This window comes from Coregonus lavaretus, assembly GCF_964263955.1.
Source record: "Coregonus lavaretus genome assembly, chromosome: 16".
Lineage (NCBI taxonomy): Eukaryota > Metazoa > Chordata > Actinopteri > Salmoniformes > Salmonidae > Coregonus > Coregonus lavaretus.
This window is the reverse complement of record NC_140003.1, coordinates 31,147,749-31,165,935: the sequence shown is the minus strand read 5'-3', so window position 1 is coordinate 31,165,935 and position 18,187 is coordinate 31,147,749. Positions and strand designations below refer to the sequence as shown.

The 18,187-nt window shown below is 43.3% G+C and overlaps 1 protein-coding gene across 2 annotated transcripts in view; it reads left to right on the top strand.

Annotated features, from left to right (window-relative positions):
- Positions 1-8,934, top strand: part of LOC311143910 (high-affinity choline transporter 1-like) — a gene marked incomplete at both ends in the record, with an annotated part of 505,918 nt that extends 496,984 nt beyond the window's left edge. Inside the window, 8 exons of one of the 2 annotated variants that reach the window (XM_084179786.1) lie at positions 3,349-3,535; positions 4,784-4,897; positions 4,985-5,140; positions 5,267-5,415; positions 5,522-5,665; positions 5,810-5,963; positions 7,707-7,924; positions 8,281-8,934. In XM_084179786.1, the coding sequence (XP_084035912.1) occupies positions 3,352-3,535; positions 4,784-4,897; positions 4,985-5,140; positions 5,267-5,415; positions 5,522-5,665; positions 5,810-5,963; positions 7,707-7,924; positions 8,281-8,934 (1,773 nt within the window). Of the gene's footprint in view, positions 1-3,348; positions 3,536-4,783; positions 4,898-4,984; positions 5,141-5,266; positions 5,416-5,521; positions 5,666-5,809; positions 5,964-7,706; positions 7,925-8,280 lie in introns of those variants that run through there. The other variant, XM_084179785.1, reaches the window with a different exon arrangement.
- Between the last annotated feature and the right edge of the window lie 9,253 nt (positions 8,935-18,187).

Genomic DNA, 18,187 nt, shown 5'->3' with positions numbered 1-18,187 from the left:
GGCCAGTGGAATGTTGTCCCACTCCTCTTCAATTGCTGTGCGAAGTTGCTGGATATTGGCGGGAACTGGAACACGCTGTCGTACATGTCGATCCAGAACATCCCAAATCTGCTCAATGGGTGAAATGTCTGGTGGGTATGCAGGCCATGGAAGAACTGGGACATTTTCAGCTTCGATAAAATGCAATTGTGTTCGTTGTCCGTAGCTTATGCCTGTCCATACCATAAACCCACCGCCACCATGGGGCACTCTGTTCACAATGTTGACATCAGCAAACAGCTCGTCCACACACTGTCTGTCATCTGCCCGGTATGGTTGAAACTGGGATTCATCCGTGAAGAGCACACTTCCCCAGCGTGCCAGTGGCCATCGAAGGTGAGCATTTGCCCATTGAAGTCGGTTACGACACCGAACTGCAGTCAGTCAAGACCCTGGTGAGGACGATGAGCACACAGATGAGCTTCCCTGAGACGGTTTCTGGCAGTTTGTGCAGAAATTCTTCGGTTGTGCAAACCCAAAGTTTAATCGGCTGTCCAGGTGGCTGGTCTCAGATGATCCTGCAGGTGAAGAAGCCGGATGTGGTGGTCCTGGGCTGGCGGGGTTACATGTGGTCTGCGGCTGTGAGGCCGATTGGATGTACTGGCAAATTCTCTTAAACAATGTTGGAGGCAGCTTATGGTAGAGAAATGAGCATTCAATTCTCTTGTCACACAACACAATGCCACAGATGTCTCAAGTGTTGATGGAGTGTGCAATTGGCAAGCTGACTGCAGGAATGTCGACCAGAGCTGTTGCCAAACTGCACATTTTAGAGTGGCCTTTTATTGTCCCCAGCACAAGGTGCAGCTGTGTAATGATCATGCTTTTTAATCAGCTTCCTGTCAGGTGGATGGATTATCTTGGCAAAGGAGAAATGCTCACTAACAGGGATGTAAACCAAATTGTACACAACATTTTTGAGAAATAAGCTTTTTGTGCGTATGGGATATTTTATTTCAGCTCATGAAACATGGGACCAACACTTTAGTATATGTACAGTAGCCTACTGGGCCAAAGCACAAAAACGTATAGGAAATGTGATATGTGCAAGGCATACGATGACCACATGGGGGCCCCAGCAGCCTGTCTAGAAGGTGAGTGGCGTTCACTGTTCAAGGACTTCGGCTCCTCATTGCCTGGCTCATACCAAACTTGTCCTGAATGAAACAGGCAAGTAGCCAAAGCTGTGAGCTTAGAAAGTAGTTTTATGTATACAGTGACTAAATGAAAAGGTTCCTAGAATTTCCATCAAGTGGGTCCAATCCCCATCTCAGTAAGTCCAAGTCAAACTCACTTTAAAATTGAGTCTTTGAAACTTTTTTTGACTGTCGTTTTCAGTAAAGGCTGGCTTTTATCATTTTCACACTGCGTTTCGTTCTATCATTGTGATTTATTCTACCTGCGCTATTAGCCGCGACAGGCGCGTGGACATGTTTATGAGTTGTTTATGTATTCTAAAGCTATGGCTCCTGTCTCTAGCAGCCTGTCAACATAAAGCATGGTAAATTAGTCGGAGTTGTCGGCAGAACAGAGAAGTCAGATGTCCGGTAGCCTATTTATTAAATTGGTCAACATGTTCAGTCTAAATACAATCTTCGATGTAAAAAGAAGTCCATTGCTCTTTGAAATTAGACAATGCCTTTATGAAATGTGCACTTTAATAGTATTATTGTACTTGCATTAAGTAAATTGCTTGAACAGACAGAAAACTGATAGATTGGATGGAAACGCCCTCAGACGCCGGTGCGTCTGTTTCCAAATTCCAGTACCATGGACAGCAATAGCAATCGCGTCTTTCTCCTCCAAATCCTTCACTGAGGATTGGCAAGCTGCCTATCCAATATCCTCACTGTAGCAATAACGCACGTCACACAGAGCTATTCAATGCACACGAAATTAACCCAATGTTGGTGTAGGTGTATAGCCTAATTTATGCATTTTAAGCATGTTTAATCTGACTGATTCTCGTTCCCGTTGGGCCCATGGCTATAATGTCAGACGCTATCCTGCAAAAGATGGCCCATGTTTCACCAGATAAATATATCATATAAACGTTATACGCCAACACTGGATGTAGCAAGACAGAGGCCGTCTATCGGACATTCTAACCGCCCACTGTCTCAATATTCTCACGCGTTAAAAGCATAGTGCTTCCATTTCCACTCAACTTGCGCCTGTGTGTACGTCAATCACGCCTAAATGAAACCTGGTGAGTTAACGGGTCCATTCCAACCGGATGATTTATAAGAAATTGCTCCCATGGGTGTGCATCATGCCATTCCCAATTAGTTGCTATTTCTGTCCTTACCTGGAAGACCTTCACTGGCTGCCTCTCCTTATTGATTAACAACCCCCCCCCCCCCCCCCCCCCCCCCCCCCCCCACACACACACACACACACACACAGCCCTTCTGGCGAACTGTGTATAAACCACACCGGGGAACTACGCACGGGTGGCGTGGATTACGTTGAGGTCTAACATATTTCCTTCTCTGGAAATGCAGTTGGACGCACTTTTAGAACCACCGGCCGACGTACATTGAAGAGCCAACTCTAAAGGTAGGAGGAAACCACTCTGTGCCCTGGATGGGGCACTCCCTCGTTCTCCAAACAGTTGTCTTTACATGTATTTTGTTTCAGACGGTTTGTTAATTAACTGTAGCCTAACTATGTCGACTCAGATTTCATTAAGTTACAGTAGAATAGCCATGAGCTGAAGTGTAGGTGTGTGTGAAAGAGTGGCGGATCTATGAAAGGAAGTCGATGTTACTGCTTTAGCCGCTCCTGAAAACCCCGCCGTCAGCAGGAATTATACCTGAAAGTGCTTCTTTGATTTTGTTGATGTGACAGAAAGAGACCCATCCGTTAGAATGTCTGGGATCTCTGCACTATATTTTTCTGTCTGGGCGCGCGCTCCGGGATGCGTAATGCGTATTTTACGCACATATCAAACCTTATTGTTCAACCCATAATCATTCTTGGGTGTATTATGTACATGATATTGGTCAACTTGTTGAAAATCAAACAGTCCACAAAATCTTCAACAAAGGAGTAGAAAAAGAGAGAGAGCGCACATGTCAAATATTATTGTTAGCCTACACAATTTAAAATTATTGTTAATCAGCCAATGATGCAATAACACATTTAAAGCTGTTTGTCTTAAGAAGATACACGTTTGATTGTGCGTCTGATGACTAGGCTTCTTCACCGGGAGTGGCTAGGTGGCTTCTGTTCTTCAACTCTCCATCCCTGGCGCAGATGTCAATGAAAAGCCGTTACTCGCACAAAGACTAATCACGGCAGTGGAAGAGGATGGCAGTCCACGCCGAGGGGATCGTAGCAATAGTGATCTTCTACTTGCTGATTCTGGCCGTGGGGATATGGGCCGCCTGGAAGAACAAGAACTCAGGGGTGTCGGAGGGTCAGGACCGCAGTGAAACCATCATGGTGGGCGGGAGGGACATCGGGTTGTTCGTCGGTGGATTCACCATGACGGGTGAGTTGTGACCTGGTTCAACTGCCTGGAGAGGCTGGTTTGGGGCATGGGGCCAATTCAGTTTTGAATTGAAAATATCCCATTGTTGTCTATAAGGCTGTTTTAAAATCATGAATAAAAAACTATTCTTGCTAAATTGACAGAAATAAAAACTGAATTGACCCCAGCCCTGTTGTTGGAGAGTAGTAGAGCATGTAGTACCTTGTTTGTTCAAATATTTCCGCTGTAAACTTTAGATGGGGGAATTTAAATCAGTCATGTTCCTCACATGACATAATTACAGCTGGCGTATAAAGACAGATGCCTCTGACTGTTTTTCCCGCACTCAGTCAGACCAGCACCGGACTAGTTTTACGCACGCTCCCATCAATTGTTACAATAGGTACTGGCGAAAATCAATTACCTAAATGTCAACGACGACAGCTGTTTCTATCGAATTAGAGTGGAGGCGAAAGAAACACACACCTATTTAGGCGAGGTGCTGGCTAACGGAGTAGAACACTTGAAAAAGAAAAGGAGAGCCGCACACTCTAGGAGCTCAGATGCAATAATTGAATAACCTAATAACCCTGATGAAGACAGCTTGTCTGTTGAAACGTTGGTTATTAGGTTATTAAATTATTGCATCTGAGCTCCTAGAGTGTGCGGCTCTCCTTTTCTATCGAATTGGAGAATACAATATTTTGACAGGCTATTTTAAATGCCCCAAGCATCATTAGCAGAATAAAAGCCCTGTTTTTGGGGAGAGCAACATTAATTGACACAAGAGTTAATTAAAGACCCAGAGCATTTCCTAACTAATGTCTTTGATGCTATTTTAATAACAGACCCCGGAGTTACGGGCTTTTATAGGAGCGAAAAGTAATCAATTATTTATTTTCCGCTAGTTAGAGAAATGCTAATTAAAATAATTGTAATTGATCTACGTGAACTGTTTCATATTAACTCAGCATCTGCATTTCATATTAATTTGATCTATTAACGTGGCATAACATCTAGATTATTAACGCTCTGTGATTTATTGACTAAATATAAAACGTTACCAATATACCAAATGTTATCAATATATTTGATTATAAGATATTGATTGTACAATTTATTAGTACAGTGTGGCTCTAAAATGAAGGCTATGGAAACACAACATTATAAAGACAATTCAACAATTTTATATGTTTTGTTTGTGTGTGCAAGGCTAAATAATGTGTGTTACATATTTGTATATTGAACTGTGATGAACCTCTCCTTCAGCTACATGGGTGGGCGGCGGCTACATCAACGGGACCGCGGAATATGTCTACCTGCCTGACTTCGGCCTGGCCTGGGCACAGGCTCCCTTCGGATATGCCCTCAGTCTGGTAATAGGTAAGAACATGATAAATTAGTGTTCAACACTTTCTGTCTCCTATAGTGACCGAAGTTCCTTAATGATGTGTCTCTCTTGTGCTCCAGGTGGCCTGTTCTTCGCCAAGCCCATGCGCTCCCGGGGTTACGTCACCATGCTGGACCCGTTCCAGCAGATATATGGGAAGCGCATGGGGGGGCTGCTCTTCATTCCTGCGCTCATGGGGGAGATCTTCTGGTCCGCTGCCATCTTGTCAGCGCTGGGTAGGCCACAGTCAGAGAGTCAGGGTTGTGGACAATTCAATTTCAACATCATCAATTAAAATGGAAAATCTTCATGGAAAATGGCATCTGATTGTGTATGTGTGTATGTCCATGTGTTTTGTCTAGGGGCTACTCTGAGTGTGATTGTGGACATTGATATCAACATGTCAGTGGTGATCTCAGCCCTAATAGCAATCTTCTACACCCTGGTGGGAGGGCTGTACTCTGTAGCCTACACTGACGTGGTCCAACTCTTCTGTATCTTCCTGGGACTGGTGAGTGTACCTGATTTGCCCAGCTCCACAAACCGGAAGAAAGGCAATTCACCTTTATTTCATCTGTCTTTCTCTCTCTCTCTGTCTGTCTGTCTGTGTCTCTCAGTGGGTCAGTGTGCCGTTTGCCCTGTCCAACCCAGCCGTGTCAAGCATCAGTGTGACAGCTAAAGAGGCTGTGTACCAGACACCTTGGCTGGGCAAGATAGACTCAGCAGACACCTGGATGTGGATCGACAACTTCTGTCTTCTGGTACATCATCAGTCACTATAATTAGCAGTAAATTATATTGACTATAATGTAATTATGGTTATGTTTGGAGTATATATTCACTATAAAGCTGTGTGTTGGTTTGTTTTGTATTGTGTGTATTGACTGTGGTGTTTCTGTCCCTAGATGTTGGGGGGGATTCCGTGGCAGGTGTATTTTCAACGGGTTCTCTCTGCCTCTTCGGCTACCTACGCCCAGGTTCTATCCTTTATTGCTGCCGCAGGCTGCCTGGTCATGGCTGTCCCCTCCGTCCTCATAGGAGCTATAGGAGCCTCCACAGGTACACACATGCACACACAAACACACACACACAAACACTTCCTCATTGAGTTAATGAAACATTACAAGACATTTTGTTCAAATATCCATGAGTCCACACATTATTTACTAAAGGAAAATATGATCAAAAAACACATCGTTCTCTATTAGCTTGTTCCCACAACGTAGTTCAGCTCAGATGTATAAACCAACAGGCAGGATACAGTGGGACGTAAACAACACCAGACGGCTCCTGTCATACAGCACGAAGAGGGAGATGTGACTTCTGTGAATATTACATCAGAAGGAAGACTAATTAATTAGGTTGATCTGAAGATTCTTCATCAAAGTTAATCGACAGCTGTTTGTTGAGGTCGAGAGGAGAGAGGGAAAGGGGGAGGGAGAGAGAGTGAGAGAGAGAGAGTGAGAGAGAGAGAGAGATAGAGAAAGAGATAGAGAGCAAGTGAGAGACTGACTGAGGATATGACTGAGAGTAGGTGTCACGGACGAGTGAGGAAACGGGGAAGGGAGGAGTGAAAGAATGGAGGGGGAGATAAGGTACTCAGATCTCAGATATGTTCTGATGGAGTGATGATTTATTCCTCTGCCTCTGCTGAGAGGCGGTATCTTTCCTGTCGAGAGACATGCAGTCCCTGTCATCACTGATTAAATGTTCAGAATAGTGTCTTAATATGGCTTCTAAACTAGACATATTACCTAAAAGCCAGATTCAATCACATATGCTGTACAGATTTGAGTACCCCTGGACATAACCTACCAGTCAACAGTTTGGACACGCCTTCTCATTCCAGGGTTTTTCTTTATTTTTACTATTTTCTACATTGTAGAATAAAAGTGAAGAAGTCAAAACTATGAAATAACACATGGAATCATGTAGTAACCAAAAAAGTGTTAAACAAATCAAAATATGTTTTATATTTGAGATTCTTCAAAGTAGCCACCCTTTGCCTTGATGACAGCTTTCCACACTCTTGGCATTCTCTCAACCAGCTTCATGAGGTAGTCACCTGGAATGCATTTCAATTAACAGGTGTGCCTTGTTAAAATTTAATTTGTGGAATTTCTTTCCTTCTTAATGCGTTTGAGCCAATCAGTTGTGTTGTGACAAGGTAGGGGTGGTATACAGAAGATAGCCCTATTTGGTAAAAGACCAAGTCCATATTATGGCAAGAACAGCTCAAATAAGCAAAGAGAAACAACAGTCCATCATTACTTTAAGACGTGAAGGTCAGTCAATCTGGAAAATTACAAGAACTTTGAAAAGTGCAGTCGCAAAAACGAACAAGCTCTATGGTGAAACTGGCTCTCATGAGGACCGCCACAGGAAAGGAAGACCCAGAGTTACCTCTGCTGCAGAGGATAAGTTCATTAGAGTTAACTGCACCTCAGATTGCAGCCCCAAAAAATGCTTCTCAGAGTTCAACTAACAGACACATCTCAACATCAACTGTTCAGAGGAGACTGTGTGAATCAGGCCTTCATGGTTGAATTGCTGTCTAAAATACATTTTGATTTGTTTAACACTTTTTTACTACATGATTCCATATGTGTTATTTCATAGTTTTGATGTCTTCACTATGATTCTACAATGTAGAAAATAGTTTTAAAAAATAAAGAAAAACCCTTGAATGAGTAGGTGTGTCCAAACTTTTGACTAGTACTGTATACATTTTATAAAGCCTGTCCATATACATTTTGGTCTAAAAGTATGTAAACTACTAGCTTTGACTGTTGTCTTCCCCAGATTGGAACCAGACTACATATGGGGCAATTCCTCCCAAAGAGAAGGACCAATCAGATATGATCCTGCCCATCGTGCTGCAGCACTTGTGCCCGCCCTGGATCTCCTTCTTTGGTCTGGGGGCAGTGTCTGCTGCTGTGATGTCATCAGCTGACTCCTCCATTCTATCGGCCAGTTCCATGTTCGCCAGAAACATCTACCAGCTGGCCTTCAGACAGTCTGTGAGGTCACACACACACACACCACACACAGAGATGCAAAAATTCAACACTAAAGTCGTGTTTCTGTTTCTGAAAATAAAGCTTTTTCAGTAAATAATTCAGTCGTAACGATCCCAAAAAGTTTTTGTCTTCTGTTAATAAGTCACTGCCAAATATTCAAATCTAATTATTCAATATGCAGGTTTCTATTACAAACTAATATCTAACACAAACTACACTGTTTTATTTATGTATTTAAATGTTTACGTAGGTTATTTGCACATATTCAAATACATTAAACAGAAGAGGGAGGAACGAAAATAGAAATGTTCAGAAAATAGAAAAACTGAAACAGTCTTTTCTCTCCTCCCCCATAGGCGACAGACCGTGAGATCGTGTGGGTGATGCGTATCACCATCTTCGTGTTTGGAGCTCTCGCCACCGCCATGGCGTTGCTAACAGGGACCGTGTACGGCCTGTGGTACCTGAGCTCTGACCTGGTGTACGTCATCATCTTCCCCCAGCTGCTCAGCGTGCTCTTCATCAAGGGAACCAACACTTACGGCTCGGTGGCCGGCTATGTCTTCGGTCTGCTGCTGCGTATCGGGGGAGGGGAGCCCTACCTCAAACTACCCCCCTTTATCTACTACCCCGGCTGGGTGCAACAGGAGAAGATCCACCACCTGACTGGAGACGTGGAGTACTTCATCCAGCAGCGCTTCCCCTTTAAAACGGTTTCCATGCTGGCCTCGTTCCTGGGTAACGTGGCCTTCTCCTACCTGCTCAAGTACCTGTTTGAGTCTGGGACTCTGTCTCATAAGTATGACTTCATGGATGCTGTTGTGTCCAAACACAGTAAGGAGATCATGGACAAGACCACGCTGGTCAGTAATGACATCATCATCCTGTCGGAGATGGCGCCGGTCAAAACACGCCTCAGCAACTCAATGGTGGGGACATTTACGAACACAGAGGCTCTCAGTGACGATGAGGAGTCCAGCCCCGAGTCCTTAAACAACGACCACGAATAGAGACCAGGACCAGGACCCAAAGCCAGACCTGGACCCAGAACCAAGTAGAACCAAGGCCAGGGGTGGCCAGCCCTCCTGGAGAGCTACCCTCCTGCAGATCTTTGCTCCAGCCCTGCTCTAACATACCTGATGCTATTAATCAGCTGCTCAACAGGATCTTGAACAGCTTAACCAGGTGTGCTACAGTAGGGCTAGAGAAAAAGCCTGCATTTTCCCAATAGCTCTCCAACAGAAGGGTTAGCCAGCCCTAATATAGAGCCTTTAACCCAGACCCAGAGCAGGTTTGTCTAGCCATCCAACACCCTCATGTTCTCATCATATCAACCACTGACTGACTCTCTGTAAATCAAACACCACCACCATTTTAGTTTACTGTTCTCAGTGCTGCTACTGTAAATGGAGTTAATGTATAGGTAAGGTAATCAGAGTATAACTCATCTCGGTTAACCCAGAATTTTAATATTGCGTAATTTCAGCTGCGTGATTAAATTCAGGATCTATACGTGTTAGAAATTGAGAGTTTTCTGTTTGCGAAGTCTTGACCCTTGCAAAATGAAACTCTCAGCCAAAGCACATGTGTGAAGTAGTTGAAGCAAAGCCGTTTAAGCACCGCCTTTACCCAATCCTGATACGTCCAAATAACCAGTGACGAAAACCCAAACATCGGAACTACTGCTGCTCATTGTCCCATGCACCCCTTCGCAACAGATTCTACGGTTTGCAGGCAGATATCTGTCCACAAGAGATTACAGATAACTGTCTGTCTGTCTGTCTGTCTGTCTGTCTCTCTAGGGAGGTCTGAGAGGGACTCCAGCCCAGAGGGTGAAGAGAATAGTGCAATATTTAAGTGTATGTGTGTGTGTTTGTGTGTGTTTGTGCAAATTCATTTCCATTAGGTATGTGTGTCGGAAATCGTCTTTCAATTATTTCCTAATGTACTTAGAATTAATTTACTAATAGAGCAATAATGATTTTAGGGTCTATGCTGTACATAGATCTAGATATGGATACCAGTCATTCAAAACCATTGATTGTTTTTTAAATCTTGAGAACAAATAGATTTCAAGCTCTTTTTAAATTGTGTGCTATTAATCCAATTTACACACAATCACCATGTACAGGTTAAAATACTCAGTACTAACATTATTTTAATAGTAACTGTATTTGAACAGGTTTGAAAAGCCAAACCCAAATTCTGTTCCATGTTGTTCATGTGCCAAAACCCTCCTTTTTGCAGGTGTAGAGGTTCAATACTGTGCTGTTGTGTTGGAGGGGAACGCTTGCTTTATTTCAAAGTCCTATTTCAGATTATATGGGCCAGATTTTTACTGAGAAACTACAGTATTTTTCAGTAATATAGGTGAACAAGCCTTTAATGCTTTATTAATAGGTGTCCTGGTTGAAATTGGACCTAGCTGTGGCTTTAATGAGTCCATCTGCTTCCCAAATTACACCCTATTCCCTATATAGTGCACTACTTTTGGCCAGAGCCACATAAGGTTAGGGAGGGAATAAGGTGCCATTTGGCCCCATGATGGTTTGTTTCCCTCTAAACTGTCATTGACTGCAGAGCGGCAGCAGAGCGGCAGGGGGGCTTGTGATTGCTCCTCCAGGGATCGTATCAATAACCCGTTGGCACAATCGATTCAATTCCGCGATGTCCGCGATGTCCGTCTGCCCCCGCTCTGTCCACTCTGTCCGTCTGCCCCGAGAACATTTGATTTGTGTTCTAAGCTGGTTATGAGCTGAGACAGGAAAATAACAGCACTGGTTGTTTTGGTGTCAGTGGTAATGATTGGAAGCAGAGCTGGTCCTATGCTGAGTGAATTAGCTACCTATCTGTTATCACAGTTATTACAGTTTGATGGGTGAATGCTGAGGAAGGTCTGTTGCCCAAAATGTTGGTCAGAGAAAACAGAATGGCAAAATGCAGATTTGAGATTGTGATGGGAAATGCATTCAAACCATTGATTGTTTTTTAAATCTTGAGAACAAATAGATTTCAAGCTCTTTTTAAATTGTGTGCTATTAATCCAATTTACACACAATCACCATGTACAGGTTAAAATACTCAGTGCTAACATTATTTTAATAGTAACTGTATTTGAACAGGTTTGAAAAGCCAAACCCAAATTCTGTTCCATGTTGTTCATGTGCCAAAACCCTCCTTTCTGCAGGTGTAGAGGTTCAATACTGTGCTGTTGTGTTGGAGGGGAACGCTTGCTTTATTTCAAAGTCCTATTTCAGATTATATGGGCCAGATTTTTACTGAGAAACTACAGTATTTTTCAGTAATATAGGTGAACAAGCCTTTAATGCTTTATTAATAGGTGTCCTGGTTGAAATTGGACCTAGCTGTGACTTTAATGAGTCCATCTGCTTCCCAAATTACACCCTATTCCCTATATAGTGCACTACTTTTGGCCAGAGCCACATAAGGTTAGGGAGGGAATAATGTGCCATTTGGCCCCATGATGGTTTGTTTCCCTCTAAACTGTCATTGACTGCAGAGCGGCAGGGGGGCTTGTGATTGCTCCTCCAGGGATCGTATCAATAACCCGTTGGCACAATCGATTCAATTCCGCGATTCAATGCCCCGAGAACATTTGATTTGTGTTCTAAGCTGGTTATGAGCTGAGACAGGAAAATAACAGCACTGGTTGTTTTGGTGTCAGTGGTAATGATTGGAAGCAGAGCTGGTCCTATGCTGAGTGAATTAGCTACCTATCTGTTATCACAGTTATTACAGTTTGATGGGTGAATGCTGAGGAAGGTCTGTTGACCGAAACGTTGGTCAGAGAAAACAGAATGGCAAAATGCAGATTTGAGATTGTGATGGGAAATGCAGTTGTTATTTGATGTTGTTGAGTATTTCTGTTCTCTGGTTGACTCCTCTTACAGTATTTGCTGGTAAAGTCTGCTGGTGTCTACAATCTTAAATTATAGTTTGAATCTGTTGGAATCTGTTGAATTATGGCCTTAATTTGGGTAGTATTGGGAGCTGGTCTGATGCTATTCAAAGTGTCAGAGTGGAATTGTGTGTCCAGGCAATCTGTAAAAAATTTGAATGTAAAGTCTCCTCTCCTTCACCCAGGAGACTGACTCTGTGCTGTTTTATCTTCTATAACTGGAAAATAAATCTGTTTAAACAAAGAATAATAAACATAATCATGACAGTTGCTCGACTGGCTATACTAAATGTGGTTCTATGTTGTAAATAGCAATTAATATTTTTGTGTGATACATGTACAGTATATCCCAACAAAGTCAGCATATGAACAAATGGAATATACTTTTTAATGCAACGTTAGAAATGATTTATCCATTTGGTGAGGAGAAATAACAGCTAAGAATATATTTATTATTTATTCAGTGTCTATAAAAATGATGGTGATGAATATGTGAGGTAAATAAATTATATTATTTAGCAAATTGATCATTTGTCTTTCATTCGTTTTGTATATTACATATAACCAGTGTCGTGAGAGCTTTATCTGTACACAGCTAGTATAAAGAGAGTGCTGACTGGCTGTTTCTATAGCTCTGGGTAGCGCACCGCGGTAAGCGAGACTGACTTACAATTTGATGACCCATGGTCTTGCCTTTTCTCTCTAAACTATCTATTCAGCTCCAGTGAGTTATTTTTATTCATGAGTGCCCTACCTCTGTGATCTCCATTCAGGGCATCAAACCCACTCTTTAGTGAACAGTGAATAGACAGACATACCTCAATCTGATTTCTCTGCTGATATGCCAATATGTCAAGAGTGTGTTGGCAGGTTTGACAGCGGTGATGGTTATTATTTTCTGTGGTGGTCTTTGATTGATGCCTCTCTCCAGAACCCCAGATTAAACACTCTACTGGTCAATCACACACACATCTGACAGCCTGCCAAACAAACAAACAAACACAAAAACACACACACGACAGCCTTCTGTGATGCCAAACCAGACCATAAAGTATACTGACACACCTGACCTGGTCTGAATACAAGACCTCCTCCCATGCCCTGCCCCTATCTGACCCCTGATCCAGTTGGCTCATTCATTTCATGAACCTTGGTTGGAGTGTGAAATAGAGACAGACTGTGTGTTTGTTCTCCCCTCCACCCCTGGATCATGAACTCATCACAGAGGACTGGGAAACCGAAGGTCGAACCGCTCCGTCAGGATAATTAAACACAGAGACAGTGGGTGGTGAGTGTGTCTGATGGTGTGAGTTTGTGTGCATGTGTAGGTCTCAATGTAATGCTGGTGTTCGGCAGTCCTGATTCAAAACACATGGGGAAACACTGATGAACATTGGACTTCTCTTTACATACCCTTCAGGCTAACATCACAGTGGTATCACTCACACCCATGCAGGCACCTAATGGACTAACACAATGGAAGTATTCAGAGCCCTTGACTTTTTCCACATTTTGTTATGCTACAGCCTTATTCTAAAATGGATTTTAAAAAATTAAATCCACAGCAATCTACACACAAATCTTCATAATGACAAAGTGAAAATAGGTTTTTACAAATTTTTGCAAATGTATAAAAACTAAAAACTGAAATACCATATTTACATAAGTATTCAGACCCTTTGCTATGAGACTCGAAATTGAGCTCAGGTGCATCCTGTTTCCATTGATCATCCTTGAGATGTTTCTACAACTTGATTGGAGTCCACCTTTGGTCAATTAAATTGATTGGACATGATTTGGAAAGGCACACACCTGTCTATATAAGGTCCCACAGTTGACAGTGCATGTCAGAGCAAAAACCAAGCCATGAGGTCGAAGAAATTGTCCGTAGAGCTCCGAGACAGGATTGTGTCGAGGCACAGATCTGGGGAAGGGTACCAAAAAGTGTGTGCAGCATTGAAGGTCCCCAAGAACACAGTGGCCTCCATCATTCTTAAATGGAAGAAGTTTGGAACAACCAAGACTCTTCCTAGAGCTGGCCGCCCGGCCAAACTGAGCAATCGGGGGAGAAGGGCCTTGGTCAGGGAGTTCCTCAATGGAGATGGGAGAACCTTCCAGAAAGACAACCATCTCTGCAGCACTCCACCAATCGGGTCTTTATGGTAGAGTTGCCAGACGGAAGCCACTCCTCAGTAAAAGGCACATGACAGCCCGCTTGGAGTTTGCCAAAAGGCACCTAAAGACTCAGACCAAAGATTATCTGGTCTGATCAAACCAAGATTCAACTCTTTGGCCTGAATGCCAAGCGCCACGTCTGGAGGAAACCAGCACCATCCCTACGGTGAAGCATGGTGGTGGCAGCATCATGCTGTGGGGATGTTTTTCAGCGGCAGGGACTGGGAGACTAGTCAGGATCGAGGCAAAGATGAACTGAGAACAGAGAGATCCTTGATGAAAACCTGCTCCAGAGTGCTCAGGACCTCAGACTGGGGCGAAGGTTCACCTTCCAACAGGACAACGACCCTAAGCACACAACCAAGACAACGCAGGAGTGGCTTCGGGACAAGTCTCTGAATGACCTTGAGTGGCCCAGCCAGAGCCCGGACTTGAACCCGATCGAACATCTCTGGAGAGACCTGTGCAGCAACGCTCCCCAACCAAGCTGACAGGGCTTGAGAGGATCTGCAGAGAAGAATGGAAGAAACTCGCCAAATACAGATGTGCCAAGGTTGCAGCGTCATACCCAAGAAGACTTGAGGCTGTAATCGCTGCCAAAGGTGCTTCAACAAAGTACTGAGTAAAGGGTCTGAATACTTATGTAAATGTGATATTTCAGTTTTTTTATTTTTAATAAATTATTTAAAAAATATAAAAACCTGTTTTTGCTTTGTCATTATGGGGTATTGTGTGTAGATTGATGAGGGAAAAAACGATTTAATAAATTTTAGAATAAGGCTGTACCATAACAAAATGTGGAAAAAGTCAAAGGGTCTGAGTACAGGCCATTATTCATTACAAATAATGTAATTATATCATTATCATCTACAGTCGTGGTCAAAAGTTTTGAGAATGACACAAGTATTGGTCTTCACAAAGTTCGCTGCTTCAGTGTTATGAGATATTTTTGTCAGATGTTGCTATGGTATACTGAGGTATAATTACAAGCATTCCATAAGTGTCAAAGGCTTTTATTGACAATTACATTAAGTTTATGCAAAGAGTCAATATTTGCAGTGTTGACCCTTCTTTTTCAAGACCTCTGCAATCCACCCTGGCATGCTGTCAATTAACTTCTGGGCCACATCCTGACTGATGGCAGCCCATTCTTGCATAATAAAAGCTTGGAGTTTGTCAGAATTTGTGGGTTTTTGTTTATCCACCCGCCTCTTGAGGATCGACCACAAGTTCTCAATGGGATTAAGGTCTGGGGAGTTTCCTGGCCATGGACCCAAAATGTTGATGTTTTGTTCCCCAAGCCACTTAGTTATCACTTTTGCCTTATGGCAAGGTGCTCCATCATGCTGGAAAAGGCATTGGTCGTCACCAAACTATTCTTGGATGGTTGGGAGAAGTTGCTCTCGGAGGATGTGTTTGGTACCATTCTTTATTCATGGCTGTGTTCTTAGGCAAAATTGTGAGTGAGCCCACTCCCTTGGCTGAGAAGCAACCCCGCACATGAATGGTCTCAGGATGCTTTACTGTTGGAATGACACAGGACTGATGGTAGTGCTCACCTTGTCTTCTCCGGACAAGGTGTTTTCCAGATGCCCCAAACAATCGGAAAGGGGATTCATCAGAGAAAATGACTTTACCCCAGTCCTCAGCAGTCCAATCCCTGTACCTTTTGCAGAATAGCAGTCTGTCCCTGATGTTTTTCTTGGAGAGAAGTGGCTTCTTTGCTGCCCTTCTTGACACCAGGCCATCCTCCAAAAGTCTTCGCCTCACTGTGCGTGCAGATGCACTCACACCTGCCTGCTGCCATTCCTGAGCAAGTTCTGCACTGGTGGTGCCCCGATCCCGCAGCTGAATCAACTTTAGGAGACAGTCCTGGCGCTTGCTGGACTTTCTTGGGCGCCCTGACGCCTTCTTCACAACAATTGAACCTCTCTCCTTGAAGTTCTTGATAAATGGTTGATTTAGGTGCAATCTTACTAGCAGCAATATCCTTGCCTGTGAAGCCCTTTTTGTGCAAAGAAATGATGACGGCACATGTTTCCTTGCAGGTAACCATGGTTAACAGAGGAAGAACAATGATTTCAAGCACCACCCTCCTTTTAAAGCTTCCAGTCTGTTATTCTAACTCAATCAGCATGACAGAGTGATCTCCAGCCTTGTCCTCGTCAACACTTTCACCTGTGTTAACGAGAGAATCACGGACTTGATGGCAGCTGGTGCTTTTGTGGCAGGGCTGAAATGCAGTGGAAATGTTTTTTGGGGATTAAGTTCATTTTCATGGCAAAGAGGGACTTTGCAATTAATTGCAATTCATCTGATCACTCTTCATGACATTCTGGAGTATATGCAAATTGCCATAATCAAAACTGAGGCAGTAGACTTTGTGAAAATTAGTATTTGTGTCATTCTCAAAACTTTTGACCACGACTGTACATGAGTGTTAGTGTAAGTGTCGGAACAAGCTCTGTTAAGAAATATGATCTGTCTCCAGGGGACAAGCCTGAGATGGTTGTGATGTCATGTCACCCCATGATGTCACATCCCTTTACCTCCTGAGTCATTATCTCAATAAGGCTTGGGGCTAATCTGAAGTTGCACTCTATTCTGTGTAGTAGTGCATTATAGACTATTTCAAAGTCTTTCATGTCCTGTATACATTATCCGGTCCTCAGATTGATCTCCCAGACAGGCGACAGTGGCATGTGAGATTTCTCCTCCTTCTCTCTCTCTCTCCAGCTCTCTCTTTATAGAGTGGAGAAGACTGGAGGCTGAGCCCCAGGCCTTGAGGTTCTCAATTAGTTCTCACTGAAGTTTCCTCCCTGTTTGAAGTAACAGAGAATTCCCTTTGAGTTGTCCCACACCATGTACCTCTCTCTCTCTCTCTCTCTCTCTCTCTCTCTCTCTCTCTCTCTCTCTCTCTCTCTCTCTCTCCCTCCCTCTCTCTCTCTCTCTCTCTCTCTCTCTCTCTCTCTCTCTCACGTAAACACACACACAACCACACACAGCCCTGCAGCGCAGCTCATTACTTTTTCTGTCTAAAGGAGGAAGTGTTTGTAAAGACGTGGTGGAAGCTCTGGTGTAAAAAAACGGCCAATTACACACACACATGCGTGTTAGATACATTCTATTCCTCCTCTGGAATCATATAAATCTAATCAACTCATCATGTCGAGGGCTCATTAAGAAGCCCTGGTGAGGGTTCAGACCTTTTGTAAAACATCACCTTAGAGTTGATAAATATATGGCAAATAGAAATCCAATATGGATGGTGTTAAGATATAGATGGGTGGTGTTGAATGGAGTTGAAGGATGGGACTAATAACAACTAACAAAAACTAAATACAACAAGATAACTAATGTAAAGCATACTGTGTCCATAATAAGTACAGTGAGGAAAAAAGTATTTGATCCTCTGCTGATTTTGTACGTTTGCCCACTGACAAAGACATGATCAGTCTATAATTTTAATGGTAGGTTTATTTGAACAGTGAGAGACAGAATAACAACAACAAAAATCCAGAAAAACGCATGTCAAAAATGTTATAAAGTGATTTGCATTTTAATGAGGGAAATAAGTATTTGACCCCTCTGCAAAACATGACTTAGTACTTGGTGGTAAAACCCTTGTTGGCAATCACAGAGGTCAGACATTTCTTGTAGTTGGCCACCAGGTTTGCACACATCTCAGGAGGGATTTTGTCCCACTCCTCTTTGCAGATCTTCTCCAAGTCATTAAGGTTTCGAGGCTGACGTTTAGCAACTCGAACCTTCAGCTCCCTCCACAGATTTTCTATGGGATTAAGGTCTGGAGACTGGCTAGGCCACTCCAGGACCTTAATGTGCTTCTTCTTGAGCCACTTCTTTGTTGCCTTGGCCGTGTGTTTTGGGTCATTGTCATGCTGGAATACCCATCCACGACCCATTTTCAATGCCCTGGCTGAGGGAAGGAGGTTCTCACCCAAGATTTGATGGTACATGGCCCCGTCCATCGTCCCTTTGATGCGGTGAAGTTGTCCTGTCCCCTTAGCAGAAAAACACCCCCAAAGCATAATGTTTCCACCTCCATGTTTGACGGTGGGGATGGTGTTCTTGGGGTCATAGGCAGCATTCCTCCTCCTCCAAACACGGCGAGTTGAGTTGATGTTTAGTTAATTTCATTCCGATCTCCT